The sequence below is a fragment of the Haliotis rubra genome, unplaced genomic scaffold, assembly GCF_003918875.1.
Source record: "Haliotis rubra isolate DU_JTF1 unplaced genomic scaffold, ASM391887v1 Scf266, whole genome shotgun sequence".
NCBI classification, from domain to species: Eukaryota; Metazoa; Mollusca; class Gastropoda; order Lepetellida; family Haliotidae; genus Haliotis; species Haliotis rubra.
In genome coordinates, this window is record NW_025766736.1 from 714,332 (window position 1) to 734,931 (window position 20,600).

The 20,600-nt window shown below is 40.6% G+C and overlaps 1 protein-coding gene across 1 annotated transcript in view; it reads right to left on the minus strand.

Annotated features, from left to right (window-relative positions):
* Window positions 1–16,466: 16,466 nt before the first annotated feature.
* The window catches only part of LOC124280377 (transcription initiation factor TFIID subunit 1-like), an 86,015-nt gene continuing 81,881 nt past the window's right edge, over window positions 16,467–20,600 (minus strand). Inside the window, 1 exon segment of the mRNA XM_046716285.1 lies at window positions 16,467–20,463. Within this exon segment, the coding sequence (XP_046572241.1) occupies window positions 20,227–20,463 (237 nt within the window). The 3' untranslated portion in view covers window positions 16,467–20,226.

The following is a 20,600-nucleotide window of genomic DNA, read 5'->3' on the forward strand; positions in this document are numbered from 1 at the left end:
CGCCTCTTACGACAAGCATGGGTTACTGAAGGTTCATTCTAACCCGGACCTTCAAGGGTAAATAAGTTGAGGAAGGTATGAGTGTTGTTGATGACGGTAGGGCGCTTGTTGACTAACCCTTCTCACACATTCGAATTGATCAGCTAGAGGTTACACCACAGTTTGGCCCAAAAGGTGATGATGTACAACATTGATTCAGACTTTGATACCATGACATTATGAGGTGAATGTTAACCGTTACGTGTTGAGGTAACCCCTGGGTTTTGCTTTTTAACTTGTTACCTTTATAGTGTGGGTTTTGGGGTAGATTTTGATGTGATTTTGTGTTTTGTTTTTGGTTTTTGTTGTTTTCTTTTGTTTGGGCTTCTTTGTCTTATTTTTGAAATTCTGATTATTCGAAGCATTAAAGTGTAAAACCTCAAAATGGCACAATAATGTTTGACTGTATTTTGAATAGGGTATATTGTCCTTTAGACATAACTTGGTGTGTTCTTCAGTGACAAACTATCTACACTGAGCCTTCACCGTGAAGTGAATATTCTCTGTACATTTTATCATTGACATGCAGCATAATATATCCCTATATAAAATCTACGTACATTGATGTTCAATGGCGGTGCTACTGGTAAGAACAGGACATACCTACCCTTTTAGCGAACACCTCTTCACTGATTTTCAGGGATCCATTCATATAATTTTCATGGCTGTCTTTTTATTTAAACCAAGCGGAATCGGGTTCTGAGGATAGTCAAGACTAGACTGCAGAGGCCCAGATAAGCTGCGTATCCGGGTAAAATACGCATGTAAAAGTTCCAATTACGCATTGAAAAATAATTGTTGCGTACCAATTACGCATTTAAAATGTTAGATACGCAAAAAGTTTAAAACAAATGCGTACGGAGTATATTTATAAAAATCGCTTGCGTAATGAGAAAGGCATCAATTGCTATCAAATTGTACTGTTAGTATAGGACAAGTGTTGTACTGTCAGTATGATTTTTTATGAAATCATTTCCATTATATTTAAGTTGGTTTTGATTAGGTATGACATAAGGCAGAACATACCTGCTTAGTAAACTTATTCAGTCACATAATACTTAGGTGTGTAAAATGACTGAAATACGCACATATTTGAAAGCAGTGGGTAACGGAAAATGAAATACCCACTCAACATTCATAATACCCACTCTAAAAAAATACAGTGGGTACAGTACCCACTTGAGCTAAATCTTATCTGGAGCTCTGCTAGGTATTATTTTCCACTGACGTTCTAAATAAATCATCAAAAATATTCATGAAAATACTTACACCTGAAACTTAATCATAATAGTCTTCGCTTTGGCTGCTCAAAGTAATGTTGAGCGAGAATACCAGTTTTTCAGCCTAAGACTGCCTCCATGCAGATAATCACGTCAGCATCATGGTGCTAGAAATGACAACTTGTTACTGTAATCAATATACAATCTCTTCCACTGCAAATAGCTACTACAACGCATTGGGCGATCTGTCATCCAATGTTGACTTTATATTTGAACTTTGGGCACCTAATCTGTTTCATCAGTTGTCACATGTAGAAAGTGTTCCCATGACAGCGTAAAGTGATCCTTGCAGTCCACAGAGAGATGCCAATAGAAGGGTAACCTATTCCAAACTGACAACCCACGCAGTTATCAGAAATGCGTCAGTTTTCTCAATTAGAACATCCTTGTCCAATGTATTTCCAACTTAATGTAATAACATTGATGTCTAACAATAGTAATTCTATTTCCATTCAGTTGAAGGACATTGCCGGATTTGAAATGTTTAGTTGTTTAGATTCGACTGCCTACAGTGTAAGGCTATTTTCAATAGATCTTTTTTCAAATCCCTACTGCAGCGACGGCTTTTAATCATTCTCACTTACTGTAATGACATATCAGAATATGATCAAAGCTGGGAGTGGGTCTATTTCAAATATTTTCCGATATGATGTGAAACTAATCGCTCTTCACTTTATTGTATCAGTTTGTTTGTTGCTTAACGCCGCACTATATTCCGGCTACATGGCGACGGTCTGTAAATAATTGAGTCTGTACCAGACAATCCAGTGATCAACAGCATGACCATCGATCCACGCCATTAGGATACACTGACATGTATATATCAACAAAGTCGGTGGTGGTGGTGGTGGAATTGGGTTTAACGTCGTGCTTAAGAATATTTCGCTCATATGACGACGTACATGCATGTGTATGGGTATGTGCGGCTGCTTGTACTAGCCCAGACTGAAGCTGGTTTTTATAGTGCTAGCCACTGAGATACCATGCCGCAGTGAAGCATGAATACCCCACTCAGACACATTATACTGACTCCGAGCCGACCAGTCCTTGTTGAACCCATTAATGCCGAGCGCCAGGCAGGGACCAACAAGTACCATATTTTAACGTCTTTTGGTATGACGCGGTCGGGGATCGAACCCGCGACCTTCCGCTCTCCGGGCGGACGCTCTAACCACTACACTACGGAGGCGGTCTCAACCAAGTCGGAGAGCCTGTTGTCATCCCATTAGTCGCCTTAGTCATACATGTGTTGCTGAGGACAAATTCTATCCCGGATCTTCACTGGTTCCACTTGATTGAGTACACCCACCTTCTTAAACACACTTCGGGACGGTGGGGTAGCCTAGTGGTTAAAGCGTTCGCTCGTCACGCCGAAGACTTGGGTTCGATTCCCCACATGAGTACAATGTGTGAAGCCCATTTCTGGTGTCCTCCGCCGTGATATTGCTGGAATATTGCTAAAAGCGGCGGAACACTGAACACACTCATTCATGTTATAAGTGCTGTAATGCCAGCATAACGTAAACTATACTTATAACAAACTGACTTCAACGAACTTTTGATGTATATTGTGGTACAAATGCGTATTAATGGTCCTTTCAGTTCGTCTTTGTAGCAGGGCGGTGGGGTAGCCTAGTGGTTAAAGCGTTGGCTCGTCACGCCGAAGGCCCGGGTTCGATTCCCCACATGGGCACAATGTGTTAAGCCCATTTCTGGTGTCCCCCCGCCGTGATATTGCTGGAATATTGCTAAAAGCGGCGTAAAACTAAACTCAGTCAGTCAGTCGTCTTTGTAGCTGTGGTTTATTATATTTTCATAGATGAAAGTAGACAGCTGTCAAGCTTGTTAGTCTGAAGTCTAAGAAAAGAGAAGATGATTCTATATTATAAAGAAAATCCGTTTTACATCAGCATTTATACATTCAATGTTTTATATCGGACATCCGCATTTATTCATTCGATTATGGAAGCATACAAAAGCAACATACTAATAAGTTAACACATTTCACGTGGTATGTTCCTGTCGGTAATGTTTGATGGTTGTGCTTTCTGTCCTTCTTCCACAAGTGAATTGCCTTTGCTTGTGTTTTTGACAAATTTCGTTGGTTGAACAGGATACGCTTACCTTTTTGGTGAACACCTTGTATCAGCCCTGCTTGATGGTGAGTCATAAACACATGTTTATGATACAGACAGAATGTACAAAGGAAAAGGGATTGTTGATTTCCAGAAAGTTTATTATGACACCATGTCTTATTTTTGAAATTCTGATTATTTGAAGCATTAAAGTGTACAACCTCAAAATGGCACAATAATGTTTGACTGTATTTTGAATAGGGTATATTGTCCTTTAGACATAACTTGGTGTGTTCTTCAGTGACAAACTATCTACACTTAGCCTTCACCGTGAAGCGAATATTCTCTGTACATTTTATCATTGACAAGCAGCATAATATATCCCTATATAAAATCTACGCACATTGATGTTCAATGGCGGTGCTACTGGTAAGAACAGGACATACCTACCCTTTTAGCGAACACCTCTTCACTGATTTTCAGGGATCTATTCATATGATTTTCATGGCTGTATTTTTATTTAAACCAAGCGGAATTGGGTTCTGAGGATAGTCAAGACTAGGCTGACAGAGGCCCAGATAAGCTGCGTATCCGGGTAAAATACGCATGTAAAAGTTCCAATTACGCATTGAAAAATAATTGTTGCGTACCAATTACTCATTTAAAATGTTAGATACGCAAAACTTTTTTTTTAGAAAAATCGCTTGCGTAATGAAAAAGGCATCGATTGCTATCAAGTTGTACTGTTAGTATAGGACAAGTGTTGTATTGTCAGTATAGGATGAGTAATTTTTTATGAAATCATTCCCATTATATTTAAGTTGGTTTTGATTAGGTGTGACATAAGGAAGAACATACCTGCTTAGTAAACTTACTCAGTCACATAATACTTACGTGTGTAAAATGACTGAAATACGCACATATTTGAAAGCAGTGGGTAAGGGAAAATGAAATACCCACTCAACATTCATAATACCCACTCCAAAAAAATACAGTGGGTACAGTACCCACATGAGCTAAATCTTATCTGGAGCTCTGCTAGGTATTATTTTTCACTGACGTTCTAAATAAATCATCAAAAATATTCATGAAAATACTTACACCTGAAACTTATTCATAATAGTCTTCGCTTTGGCTGCTCAAAGTAATGTTGAGCGAAAATACCAGTTTTTCAGCCTAAGACTGCTTCCATGCAGACAATCACGTCAGCATCATGGTGCTAGAAATGACAACGTGTTACTGTAATCAATATACAATCTCTTCCACAGCAAATAACTACTACAACGCATTGGGCGATCTGTCATCCAATGTTGACTTTTTATTTGAACTTTTGGCACCTAATCTGTTTCATCAGTTGTCACATGTAGAAAGTGTTCCCATGACAGCGTAAAGTGATCCTTGCAGTCCACAGAGAGATGCCAATAGAAGGATAACCTATTCCAAACTGACAACCCACGCAGTTATCAGAAATGCGTCAGTTTACTCAATTAGAACATCCTTGTCCAATGTACTTCCAACTTAATGTAATAACATTGATGTCTAACAATAATAATTCTATTTCCATTCAGTTGAAGGACATTGCCGGATTTGAAATGTTTAGTTGTTTAGATTCGACTGCCTACAGTGTAAGGCTATTTTCAATAGATCTTTTTTTCAAATCCCTACTGCAGCGACGGCTTTTAATCATTCTTACTTGCTGTAATGACATACTAGAATACGATCAAAGCTGGGAGTGGGTCTATTTAAAATATTTTCCGATATGATGTGAAACTAATCGCGCTTCACTTTATTGTATCAGTTTGTTTGTTGCTTAACGCCGCACTATATTCCGGCTACATGGCGACGGTCTGTAAATAATGGAGTCTGTACCAGACAATCCAGTGATCAACAGCATGACCATCGATCCACGCCATTAGGATACATTCTAGCACGACATTGTGTGATACTCGATTCTGATTGGCTGAGAGCTCAAAAACCGTACTTAAATTAGAAGATAAAGCTACTCTGTTTTCAATTTGATTTAAGACCGCTAAATGTAACTTAAAAACCGAACGCGTTAGTTGAGAGCTCATCAAAACCGTACTTAAATGGCGGTTTAAGACCGCTAATTAAAGTGACCGATTCACCGCGTATGAATACAAGGAACTCGTTGACCCTATTGCCTGAAATAAACATGTCGGCCATCGGCAATTTCTATCTCGGCAGCATCTTTGGTGTTTTTGAGTAAAAGCGAATGGTTTGAAGAAGAATTTCTTGACCCTTATCCCAGTGAGGAAACTACGAAGCTGGAAAATCCGTCAGCAGCGCAAAAGCGGCAGTATATTCAAAGCGGGTCTAGATCTACGTGTGTTGACGTCGACAATACACGTCGGCCCACACGTTCTAACCTGACCGCTTCCGTCCCGGCCGTAATGCCCAGTCCTTCCACTTCCACTGTCCATGTATCCCACATAAAACGTGGCATGTCAGGTCTTTTCAAATTGGGAATAGTAGGGTGGTAATCAACAATTATTTCCGTGAATAAAGTTAGCGGCGACTAAACTTAGCGAGTTCACGGCATGAATTTGGGCGAGTCGATTGTCAGACAGTAGGGGAGATCAATAATTCGCTTGAGAAAAATCAAACAATTGTACTTGCTCACAGTATAAACTGTATTTTTTATTTATGTATGCTACTTGTTACAAATACTAGCATACTGTTTCCTGAAATATAGCATTTATGTTGTAGAAAATGTCTTATTTTGTTCATTACACAACCTGTCCCTCAACGGGACGATTTCAAGCGATTTCCAGGAAGAAGGTCCCTTTGCGCCTTGTGTTCTTGCGCGCCAAACAGTTCGGTTTTAAAACGCTTATCAGTCGTGCTAGAATGAACATAAAGCAACTCGGATTTCAAAATTGAAAACCGAGTAGCTTTATCTTGTAAAATGACATGTATTAATCAAGTCGGAGAGCCTGTTGTCATCCCATTAGTCGCCTTAGTCAAGCATGTGTTGCTGAAGACCAATTCTATCCCGGATTTTCACTGGTTCCACTTGATTGAGTACACCCACCTTCTTAAACTCACTTAGGGGCGGTGGAGTAGCCTAGTGGTTAAAACGTTCGCTCGTCACGCCGAAGGCCCGGGTTCGATTCCCTACATGTGTACAATATGTGAAGCCCATTTCTGGTGTCATCCGCCGTGACATTGCTGCAATATTCCTAAAAGCGGCGTAACACTGAACACACTCACTCATGTTATAAGTGCTGTAGTGCCAGTATAACGTAAACTATACTTATAAGAAACTGACTTCAACGTACTTTTGATGTATATTGTGGTACAAATGCGTTTTAGTGGTCCTTTCAGTTCGTCTTTGTAGCTGTAGTTTATTGCATTTTCCTGGATGAAAGTAGACAGCTGTCAACCTTGTTAGTCTAAAGTCTAAGAAAAGAGAAGATGATTCTATATTATAAAGAAAATCCGTTTTACATCAGCATTTATACATTCAATGTTTTATATCGGAAATCTGCATTTGAAGCATACAAAAGCAACATACTAATAAGTTAACACATTTCACGTGGTATGTTCCTGTCGGTAATGTTTGATGGTTGTGCTTTTTGTCCTTCTTCCACAAGTGAATTGGCTGGTTGAACAGGATACGCTCACCTTTTTTATGGAAAGGATATGGTCAGAATGGAAAGGATATGGTCAGAATGGAAAGGATATGATTAGAATGGAAAGGATATGGTCAGAATGGAAAGGATATGATTAGAATGGAAAGGATATGGTCTGAATGGAAAGGATATGGTCAGAATGGAAAGGATATGATTAGAATGGAAAGGATATGGTCAGAATGGAAAGGATATGGTCTGAATGGAAAGGATATGATCAGAATTGAAAGGATATGATCTGAATGGAAAGGATATGATCAGAATGGAAAGGAAAAGGGGTTGTTGATTTCCAGAAAGTTTATTATGACACCGTATACTGACAAGAACGTTTGTGAAAATTCTAAATATAGTATGTGATACATTAGCCACAAAAGTTAGAAGTAACTTACAAGAGATGGAGACATGCGGTAAAAAGGAGAAATCGTGAGAGCGATTTATTGAACAGATCATCGAATCGCAACAACAGGCAAAAAATTCCCGCATAAAGTTAGCGAGATCGAGGCATGAAAAAAGGTCTTGTGGCTTGACGTCATGGTCTAGGTCCGTGCGGGTGGACTGTGGTGAGACGAATTTAAGACGGATGATACGTGTTGCGGGAATCTGATATACATATCCACCAGTTTTGTGAAGGCGTTATTACACGTGGACGTCATGAACGGAGGCGATCTTGGACGACATGGTTGTCCTCATCAGTGATGGAATGGTGTGTTTCAGTTGCAACTGAAACAGCGGTTGCCCTCCCCTTCACGTTGTGAGACTGGACCAGTATTAAATGACCTGGTGATGAAGCCAAGTTGCCCTAAACTTCTTATCTTGGTTTGACAAACAATTACTCTCTATTAACGATTTATGTGTTTGTTGTTTTGTTTGGTTTGAGGGTTTTTTTGGTACTGTAAGTGGATAACAAAACTACATTAAAAATGTGTGTTAAAAATGTAGTAAAAACTACATTATTATTGGATACACGGTCAGTGTTTAAAATGTTTATTGAACGTTTTCTATGCATCATATCCTCTAAAGTTAATCTAGTAGTTCTTTACAATTAGCCAGGTAATCGGATCAGTCGGGAAAAACTTTCGTGCTGCTAACAAAGGAATCAAGAAAGAAAATGAGACAGCTGTACATAAATCTGAGCGGAAGCACCATAGCAATTGACTTCCAATCGGCCCAATTTGCCGGATTACATCCATGAAGAAACCATTTGACGCCTGATCAATGCTGATGGCTCTGGAAACCTGGCCAGATCAATTCCAGCTTCTGCTGGCCCAATAGTGTGCATTGTATCACTGATCCTTCATTAGAATTGTGGCGGAATAAGGGAAGGAGGAGGGGGCGTGTATATACTAACAAATCAAGTTATAACACATCATTTTTCTCACGGTCACTTTTAGGCACATTTAGTGGCGATGGTGTAGCATGGTCTTTATAGCGTTAGCTCGTGACGCCGAACACCCGGGTTCGATTCCCCACATGAGTACATTGTGTTTTGATGATGACTAGACAGCCTGTATGGACAAGTGGCCGTAATTCAGGCACACGGCACTGTCATTCAGCCAACGTTATACACAAAATAGACCCGTGAAGATGTGGTTTAGAATTGGCCTTCAGTAACCCATGCCTGTCGTAAGAGGCGACTAACGGGATCGAGGTCAGGCTCGCTGACTTGGTTGACACATGTCATCGTATTCCAATTGCATAGATCGATGCTCATGCTGTTGATCACGGGATTGTCTGGTTCAGACTCTTTTATTTACAGACCACCACCATATAGATGTAATATTGCTGAGTGCGGCGTAAAACTAAATTCACTCACTCACTCACTATACACAAAATACAACACATATAAGCAATGATGTTTTGAAACCCGTAGTGGCTATAGGCTATCATCACTCACCATTCAGCAAGGGATCACAGACCGAGTTTCCAATTACCTTCGCTAATACTGTACTAACCGTCATTATCCTCCCAGCGTCGATTTCTACATGCTGTATGTCACGACATAGATGTTGGGATTATCATATTCTTTATTTGTCTGTTTCATGGCAGACTTGATTGGCTGAAACGGAAACCAAATTTAAATGTTCCATAACTTACAGAAACTGATTTGTAAGTATTTTGCCATGCTGAAGAAGGGGTACTGAATATTTTGTTGTGCTCACACCGTAACTTGGTTTTACCCGTGAACATCCGGGTTAGAAGTGGTCTTCAGCAACCATGGTCAGACTCACTACCTTGGTTGACACCTGTTATGGCAGTGTATGAAATAAGGCCCGTCCGACCGTCCGAGGGGGTCTAAATTTCTGACGGATGGTCTAAATTTACAGCTAGCCAGACCGATGGTCTGGTAAAAGTTTTAGATGTTCCATACATCTGAGTAAATTCACCATATTTGGTCTGGTTAAATCCATTTTGTTGCTGGTAACATTTTGCAGTTACCAGCCCTGATGTCTGGCCGGAGGTTTGGCTTATTTCACACACTGGTTATGGTATCCTAATTGCGTAGGACGATGCTTATGATGCTGGTCACTGAATAGTGAAACAACACACAAGAGACGTTTTCCGTGACATGTCAGTTTGGATAGATCTGGATCAATATAGGTACAGAATGTGTTGTGTGAATTTTATTACTTAAAACCACTTAAACTCTAATTTATGGCTAAGGGGGTGATGATGATTTTTATGGAGAAGCATGTACAATGTGACTGCCCCCCCCCCTAAAATTTATGTATGTAAGTAAGTAAGTGACCCCCTGCATGTCATGTACAAAATCAATGACCCCCTCCCCTTCCCATATTTTTTTTACGTATAATTTTAAAATAGTTTTATGTACAAAATTGATGACCCCTAGTGCATGTGTACAAAATTGATGACCCCTACCTCCCCAGAACAAAATGGGTGCCCCCTCTCTAAAATCACCACCCCCCACCCACCCCTAGCCATAAATTGTGAACGGTCCCTTAAAGCAATATTCCATCCACATGTTGCCGCGGAAACAGGGAGTCAAACGAGGTCTGAAGTATTCGTGACTAGTAAACTCACAAATAGCTAGACTAAAATACTATTTATAACCTATTAAGCGGTAAGGTTGTATTGCCCAGAACAAGGCAAATATCCCAGATCACGCCAACCTCACAATTTATCCTCTTAACAGTGGTCATGTCAGAGGACTCTGTGGTGTTCATGTGAGTACAGAACGTTACCTGCCCTTCGTCTGAATCGATACTGGTTATGTGCCCTTGCTGTGGCAGGGGATGCTGTATCTGAATCCGATCTTCAAAAAGGAGGGGGCAAGAAGTACAAACGACGAATTCAGCGTAAGATTTAAATTATATGGCTTGTCAAATATGTTCATCCGTATTTCACACGCTTCACAAGGATGTATATTCCAAATAACATCATTTTTACAGCATTTCGCGTGGTAGGAACATTTCCGATTAATTTTCACAATGGATTATATTCTGGACGCTGAGAATATGATTGATGTGGAAACTTGAACTTTGGACACCGAAATAAAAAAAATATGAGTGTTGAAATGATAACTTTAGGAATTGTGTTGAGCTATCTGTCATAGCAGGCCGATGATTTGATAGCTGAAGTGTGAGACGAGGAGGCGGGAGATGGAGATGAGGTTGTTGAGGGCAGTGGGGGCGCTTGGTGACTGCCCCCTCTCACACAGGGGAATTGATCACAGAGAGATTACATTACGATCGGCACCAGCACTGATGCACAACATTGCTTCAGACCCTTGCACCAAGACAGCATCAACCTACACTCAGTATGTCATCATATAATCTAGTTTGATTTATAATTACAAAAACGAAACCAAGGCAACCAATCTTCGGCGACTCCAAAGTATCGTAATTCTTAAAAGAAACATTGTGTTCACATGAGCTGAAATATAGTATCGGTTTGATAACTTAAGGTAAGACTTTCATTACTACGAGACCGCCTCCGTGGTGTAGTGGTTAGAGCGTCCGCCCGGAGAGCGGAAGGTCGCGGGTTCGATCCCCGACCGCGTCATACCAAAAGACGTTAAAATATGGTACTTGTTGGTCCCTGCCTGGCGTTCGGCATCAATGGGTACAACAAGGACTGGTCGGCTCGGAGTCAGTATAATGTGTCTGAGTGGGGTATTCATGCTTCACTGCGGCATGGTATCTCAGTGGCTAGCACTATAAAACCAGCTTAAGTCTGGGCTAGTACAAGCAGCCGCACATACCCATACACACGCATGCACGTCGTCATATGAGCGAAATATTCTCAAGCACGACGTTAAACCCAATTTCACCTCACCTCATTACTACGAAATCATCTAAAGTACAGAATTGGTCTTAAGCATCCATGCTTGTCGTAAGAGGCGACTAACGGAATTGAATGGTCAGGCTCACTTACTTGGTTGACACATGTCATCGTATCCCAGATGTTCATGAAGTTGATCACTGGATTGTCTGGTTCATACTCGATTATTTACTGACCGATGCGATATAGCTGGGATATTGCTGAGTGCGGAGTTAAACAGCAAACAAACAAATACATAAATCAAACATGTCAGTTTGGATGGATCTGGAACAATATAGGTACAGAATGTGTTGTGTGAATTTTATTACTTAAAGCCACTTAAATTCTACTTAGGGACCGTTCATTATTTATGGCTGGGGGTGGGTGGGGGGAGGTGGGGATGATGATTTTCATGGAGAAGCATGTACAATGTGACCGACCCCCTAAAATGTATGTACAAAGTAAGTGACCCCCTGCATGTCATGTACAAAATCAATGACCCCCCTCCCCCTTCCCATATTTTTTACGTATAATTTTAAAATATTTTTATGTACAAAATTGATGACCCCCCTAGTGCATGTGTAAAAAATTCAACATACATTCTGCAGAAGTCTACCGTCTGTAGGCTAATAACCATCACATGTCCTATAAAACACGTTGACATAACTAAGTTTCAATTCGGTAGACAGAGATTGCAGACTTTGAAAACTTAAGTTGTATTTATTGGCATTTCACAGCAAAGATTTCTGTCAATTGAAATTGATTTTTTTTAAATCCCCACCGCAGTGTCACTTAACTGTTCGTAGTAATCGAATGTGTGGATAATGGAATCAATGCTTTTTCAATCAACGTGGGTTTTTATAACGGAGACCATGGAACCGATTGCATCTCTCACCCCTTAATTGATTAGTTTTCTCCGTCTGAAACAAACAAGTCTGGGTAACGGGATATTATTGGGTGAGTGAGTGAGTTTAGTTTTACGCCGCACTCAGCTATATTACAGCTATATGGCGGCGGTCTGTAAATAATCGTGTCTGGACCAGACAATCCAGTGATCAACAGCATGAGCGTCGATCTGCGCAATTGGGATATTGAGCCTGACCACCCGATCCCGTTAGTCGCCTCTTACGACAAGCATAGTCGTGTTTTATGGCAAGCATGGGATGCTGCATCCTCGATAATCTCCAGGGTATACGTTACGATCACTCTCCACTATACCCTGGATGCATCCACGGCTTGGCCCGATGATTTTATTACCTCCCTTTGCTGGCTTTTTGTCCAATCAGGTGTCTACGCTGGGAAGTTGAGAGAACCAATCACAACTCACTTTCGCTTCTTAAATTATCTAACCGTTTACCCTTGGCAACACAATTGATGCAGAGGTACTCTGAAAGAGGTAGAGGAGTTCTTGCATATACTTTTTTTAAAGTTTCAGATCTGAAATTTGTCTGTACGAGTTCCCCAAAAATATGAGTGGCACTGCGAGCAAACCTTCGCGACTGCGACCGCTATCATTGTTGACACTGATAAGCTCGGATGTAACGGTGGCTTAGCTGATTGGCTACTGTGAGAATGCGGAGCCAGCAAAGGGAAGTAATATAATTATCGGGCCAAGCCATGGATGTATACAGGGTATAGTGGAGAGTGATCGTAACGTATACCCTGGAGATGATCGAGGATGGGGTTGCTGAAGACCTATTCTACTCCGTATCTTCACGGGTTTTATTGGGTGATAGTTTGTGGATGACAACTTCGTCTTCATGAGGAACACAAAGTTTCTGGGGTAAAGTACTGACTGACTGAGTTTGGTTTTACGCCGCTTTTAGCAATATTGAAGCAACATCACGGCGGGGGGACACCAGAAATGGGCTTCACACATTGTACCCATGTGGGGATTCGAACCCGGGTCTTCGGCGTGACGAGCCAACGCTTTAACCACTAGGCTACCCCACCGCCCCCCTGGGGTAAAGTAGCTTACCTTGAAGCTTACCTGGCGCCTTGAATATCCTGACTCTGATCACGTATGAGCAAGAGTCTTGTGAAGCTCTTTGAAATCCTTGAAGACTATGCTTCAAAAGTAGTGAAATATAGACACCAAAGTCTCATCACAAAATATATGTATACTGTCAGTCAAACAGTCTGGCCAAAATCAAATCAAGAAAATCACGAAAACGTTTCACGTATGATGAACTGATTGAATATGTCATCCTTCGTTTACTTTCTGTCACTGCCATTGCCATTCCAGTCAGACACCAAGCATTATGACTGACTGACTGAGTTTGGTTTTACGCCGCTTTTAGCAATATTCCAGCAATATCACGGCAGGGGACACCAGAAATGGGCTTCACTCATTGTACCCATGTGGGGATTCGAACCGGGTCTTCGGCGTGACGAGCCAACGTTTTAACTACTAGACTACCCCACCGCCCCCCAAGCATTATGAATCACAACAGTAAAGCATCGTGTATTGACGTGCATGTGCACTGAGTGAGTGGGTTTAGTTTTACACCGCTTTAAGCAATATTCCAGCAATATCACGGCAGGGCACACCAGAATGGGCTTCACATAGTGTACCCATGTGGGGAATTCGTATATGTAGATAAAATGAACCTGCACGGCTAGTACATTGTGAACGACAGCAATTGTAAAGATGGTCTGTTCTCCCTCGCACAACGATGACTGCAGATCACCAATACCTCCTACGAGTTCCTGGAGAACGCTGGCTATATTTATTGACTTCAATCTTTCAGTGTAAAGTCGATTAAACGATAGGGACGTTATAGAACCGACGGTCTATTCCAAGCTATCAAGTGATCGTCACTTTATTGCTTACGTACGTATCTAATCTTGAACAGTATACATTACATTTCATGCTGCGGCCGAACCAGTCCAACACAAAGACATCAATAAATACTACTCATAAGCCTATAGATGAATCATAAATGCGGCCTCAGATTTCTGTTGGTGCATTTAACACTGATTTGATATTCGTTAACTATGATTGACTGACAATAAATGCAATAGCGTCGGGTTTTCCGGTACATTTCACTCGACAAGAAAGTACAAATCCATCAGCAATGTGTGCTTGAGAGTGTCCATGGCAATACTGATTTGGGTCTAAACTAATTTGTTACCCGATACATGACTACCTCAGCCTTCTCCTTCAGAACCATTGACAGAGCGGGGCAAGGGGTATTGCAGACGTAGTTCCAATGAGGGATCAATGATAATGAAATTGGACAAAATTAACACTATTGGACCAACAGGGACGTGAATTAGTCTGGCCTGACTCTCTCCCACGTGTCTCTGAGCGGGCGACATAGGTATTGTTCATGACTGTGGTCCGGCAAATTGGGCTTATCAGAAGTTCATCCCTGCAGACCTTCCGCAAGGATTTATGTGAAGCTGTAGCAATTTGCATCTTGATTCCGTTGTTAACTGCAGGAGAGGTTTCCCGGCTGATCCGATTGCCTGCTAATCAGGTGAGACGTTTGGCTCCTCATCATCAGCGCTCAGCCAAATAGATTAGTCGCACGATATACTCTTAATATCAGATTTACACGTCTACTTAGCTTATACAGTTTGGGTTGTCTAAACGAGTAAAACGATATGGCATACGATACTCACACACGGAACAAATTTATAGACAGTAATACCACATCTCAGTAGCCATCCTGAACTTTCGTTTTACTGTCCTTTGGATACATCGACTTCTTGACTGACTGAGTTTGGTTTTACGCCACTTTTAGCAATATTCCAGCAACATCACGGCGGGGGACACCAGAAATGGGCTTCACACATTGTACCCATGTGGGGATTCGAACCCGGGTGTTCGGCGTGACGAGCTAACGCTTTAACCACTAGGCTACCCCACCGCCCTCGACTTCTTGAGGGGAACGGGTATTGCAACTTTGGACTGTCAAGATGAACCGAAGTGTCTGTCCTCGGTGGTTGGCTTTGTGAACCGAAGGAGCCGCCATCTGAAGCTGGCTAGGTCAACCTAAAGAATGAGTTAGCGAGTTTTGTTTTACGCAATCTTCCAGCAGTATTTTACGCAATATTCCAGCAGTATCACGGCGGAGGACACCAGAATGAACCGAAGGAGCTGGCATCCGAGGCAAGGACTGAGTGTGTTTACGCCGCCTTCTGCAATATTCCAGCAATAGCACGGTAGGGGACAACGAATGAACCAAAGGGTTCAAAGGGTGTGAAGGTGCTGGAATCCCAGGATGTCGAGGTAAATCCAACTACATATACACATAATGGGAATACTTGGTAACGCTAGCCATTTCTGGTGTGTATAAGTTCTGGTGGCACCACTGAGGACGGTACCTTTACTTCGATGACAGTCAACACAACATAAATTGGACTTGGAAGTGAACGATTGTTATTCTCCTTGGAACTGAACACTCAAGGTTACTTTATCTTTACAGAATCTTTATACTTCAGGATATATGCATACATTATCAATGTTGTGCATACAATGGTGACTATGGTGCTACTGCTTTCATGTGTCTATTATCAGGGATACCATAACTTCAATAATCAACATAAGTGTGATATTTTGTGCCATCCACCTTCAACACATCGAAACCTTCAGACAAAGGGTTAGTGCTGACTGATTATAATTATAAGAGAAGATGTTCTTTATCCAGCAAATAACTTTTATGGATGACAAACCATGAGTCAGTATAGTGAGTGAGTTTAGTTTGATGCAGCTTTATGCAATATGACGCCGGTGGACACCAGAAATGGGCTTCACACATTGTACCCATGTGGGGAATCGAACCTGGGTCTTCAGCGTGACCAGCAAACACATTAACCACTAGGCTACCCTAACACCCCGTGCCTGTATAGATCCTCATATCATTTCAAAACAGATTTTAAGCAGGTCTTACTTGACAATGGTAAAAGGATCTATATGGAAAAGTCACATTAATAGTCACCAAAAAAAGTTGTTATCCGTAATTTGCGTTCATCAACTTCTTGGAATTGGCTATCAAACGTTTCTTCCAGCAGATAGCAGCAGAACAGGGATAAAACTCTGCTTCATCCATTGTGGCAGTTTTTATACTGAAAGAAATCAAGGATAGGAGAACAAGTTCAGCTGGCATTTTGTGGATATATAAAACAGACATCTGTGATGTACTTATAAATAATTTATTAGATTACTTTTAGACAAACATATTCCATCTGCACAACACGATACAGTGTGATTGTGACAAATCATAAGCATGAATTTCAGCCATGTTTCGGTATAGATTACTCTCTTACACAAACTACCTCTGGTAGTGAGATGCAAAAGCAGGTAAATAAATCATGATTTGATGCTATTTTCAATACTGAATTATCAAAACTGAATGCTATGAAATAAAATCACATTGAGGAAAAGGTATTTTTACTATCATTAATCACTGTATGGACCCCTTGACCCATAAAATCATGGAAGTAGAAACAATATGATACCCAAGAGCTGTCTCTGTATTACATCCAAGTCTGAAATTCCCATTTCAGCAATGAAATATATCACAATTTTTTCTCATGCCTGCCCTGACCAAAATATGTGAACCAAGACCAACAAATGTGTACAAGTTTTGCAACAGGCAATGGACCCACGAAAGCACAAGTGATATTTAGAATAATGAGGATTGAAATAGAAATAAAACAATTAAATCAACACACCATGTAACAGAGGATCATAATACAAACCTTACTGTCTGGGTGATCAAAGGATCCAACATGATATCTCAACATACAACCCATCACTGACAATAATCATAGAACAATGTCTGATATGAATGTACAGAACATTTGAAGAATCTTCTCAACATGAATCTTGGGACATGAGAAACCATGTTCCAGTGAACATATTCCAGCAAACTAATCAGCTGCTTAATCCCCCTCTTGGGTGACAGGATGACTTCTCTACAGTATCAGCCTGAAAGGGCATTTTGGGAATCGGTAAGCCAATATACATTAGATGTGACATCCAAGTTTCACCACAATTTGATCATGATGACGAAACGTTTCTTCAGCAAAGAAGGCTTGTCATGACATTGAATCACACTTGGAGCTGGCTAATCTGGAACATCTTTCAATGTATTGACCTCTTTGCTTGTGATTCAATAACCCATTCTTCATGCAGACATATATGAATTTATTTTTAATTTGAACTCAAACCATTTCAAACATAAAATAAAAGTTGTCTAACATGTGTTAGTCATTCAAAACTAAAGCTAAAGATTCATTTGGTTATAATAGAAATTATACGGTACAGAACCATGTCAGCATATGAATGACTCCTATGACAATACAAAGACAAAGTGAGACCTAATCACCAAACTGGGGGTGGTATGTGATCCCAGATCAGTATCATGATTACCAACCAGTATGTACACAACCAGTGATTGTTTGCCAATGCATTCCTATATAAGCTATGCACATTAGAAAACATGATTGCAGTTGAGGATGAACTCTTCAAATATGACATAAGTTTAATCATCAATTTCAGTGTATTACAATGTGAATTAAATTTTGAGTTGAGCAACTGTGTGGGAACAAAAGAAATTAGATGCATGTGCAGTTGTGAACTGCATGAGGATGAATCTCACAATATAAAATGAGTGAAATTTTGGTTTTACACTGATATGAATAGAATTTCAGTGAAATTGTAAAACCACAGAGATGCAGGTAATATAAGTTTATGACTCAATATCCCTAATTACAGGTATAATGCTGACAAACAAAATCTGGTTTTCCAACCATGCTTAGCAGATCCTGGCAGGATTAAGGGACACAACTCCACATCTCATACTTTAGATGACTGGGTCACCCTTGCACTTCCAAAGGCAAGTGAATAAGGTTATACACAACTTTTAGCAATATTCCAGCATTATCATGGACAGTAACACCAGATATGGGCGTCATACACTGTACCCATATGGGGAATTGAACTTGGGTCTTTGGCCTGAGCGAACACTTTAACCATTAGGCTACCCCACCACCTCCACTTCTAAAGGAGAGAAAGTCATAAATGAAGGTCTTTCAGTGTCGCACATGAACCAGTGTATTCATGCTGGTAACCAAGAATGAACAAAAAATATTAGTAATACATGCATTTTAACTGTAACACAGAGGTTTACCTGTGAAAAAACCATTTACCCTCTATAACAGTCATAGAATGGGATACCTGTGGAGAGTGCAAAACATGAGAACGAATAATTTGTACAGCGTATGACAAATCTGATGATATACACGTTTTGAAGTTTCCTTTTAATAGTGCAACATATCAGCAGTTTATATACAGTGTGACAGCTTTCTGATAAACTATGTCTAATGTGAGCACTGTGTCAGAACTGATCTGTTAAACCATGTCAGTCAAACAGCTTATATGTACAACGGGAGAGCTGATCTGGTAAACAATGGACAATGAGAGCTGACCCACTAACTAGATACAATACAAGAAATGATCTGTTGAACTATATACAATGAGAGTTCTCACCGACCAGCAGGAGACCCAAGCTTCAGGAGTCTTGTCAACATCCTCAAGCTGCACCTTTGGAAATACATTAACCAATACTCATGGTTTGTCATGCAGCCTGTCATACAGTCATACACCATCAGTCATACAGCCAGTCATGCAGAATCAGTCATATAATCCATACACATAGCACCTGTCATACAGAATCAGTCAAATAATCAATAGTCATACAGACTGCCGTACACCATTAATCATACAGCAAGTCATAAAGAAACAGTCATACAATCCATACTCAGTCATACAGAATCCATCATACAATCCATACTCAGTCATACAGAATCCATCATACAATCCATACTCAGTCATACATCCATCGTCCATACTCAGTCACACATCCTGTCGTACATCCTTTGTCTAACAGCCAGTCACAATTGGATCAAGTCACTCACAATTTATCATGAAGCATATGGTGATACAAAACATATCATTCCATGCCATACATTGGCCATACGTCTTTTCATGATTGAAACCCTTTTAGCACTTGAAACCAGAATCTACAGCCATTTCTACTAGCAGGTCAAGTACAGCTTGCTTTGTGCATCAGTTGTAACATCATAAGAATATTGTATATCTCCACAACACAATAACTTCTACCGCCTTTGGTTGATGGTACAATGAACTAGCAGTAAAACTTAAAGAAGTTCACACATGTTCACTGCTCCCGTCTGTATGGTATACTGGATCCTCAACGTCAGATCCTTGTCCAGTACGGGTATACACGCACATAACTCACTTTGCTCACACTGTCATTAAATTATGTATGCGATTTGCATACTGTTGAGTCCAACTGTCTCAGCAGTTGTCTCCCTTCAGATGCTGTCAAAATTCAGTTTTGTCTTAATTGCCCCAATTTACTTCCACACAAGAGTCGAATGGTGGCACATAAGACATTGTTGGACCGCTTGACCACATCAGTTGCCCTTGGAGTGATTCTTCTGCTTCAATTCACTTCATTTGTTGCGACAGAAATGCCCAGCAAAACCAGCGAGTCCAATTTGGCTCTTCAGAAGATAACCCACTTTGTCTTCAGATAAACAACTCAATTTGTGTCTAAAGAAGAACACCAACTTTGAAGCCAATCCACCTTGTGTCTTCATTAAATAACCCGCTTTTTATCTTACGATACGACACCAAACTTTAGATTTGTGATTTCATAAGAATCAAACTTACTAAGATAACCCTCTTTGTATCTCAAGATGGCAACCCTCTTTGCATGTTGAGAAGAAAACCCACTATTACATTTGCGAAAACACTACACCCAGAATCTTCAAAAGAACAAAACACATATCTTGAGAAGGTAACTGATTTCTGTGTCTTGTGAAGGTAAGCTGTTTAGTGTCCTTATGAAACCACAGATTTTGCCTTCAGAAGAAATCCAGATCGAATCCTTCATCTTGGTTGCCAGCAGGTATGTGTGGTGCTTCATCATCATCAGACTCTGACACTTGAAGGTCGCGGTTGATGTCTGTAGGCATCCCTTGTTGTACCTGCACCTGGGCCTGAGCCAGGGAACTACTCATAAAGAACTCAGTCGGGTCAAAACTGTTTTCATCATCATAACCCATGTCCATTGGCTGGCCCTCCATTGTACTGTTCCCAGCCTGACAAAGGAAGAGACAACATTGAATAGAATGCATCAAAGCTATTTACATTAAAAGCATATTCTGTCTCCACAATCTGGGAGTTCAGATTTCAGAAAAGGAAAACTCAAGATGAATGATAAGAGTTGATATGGACA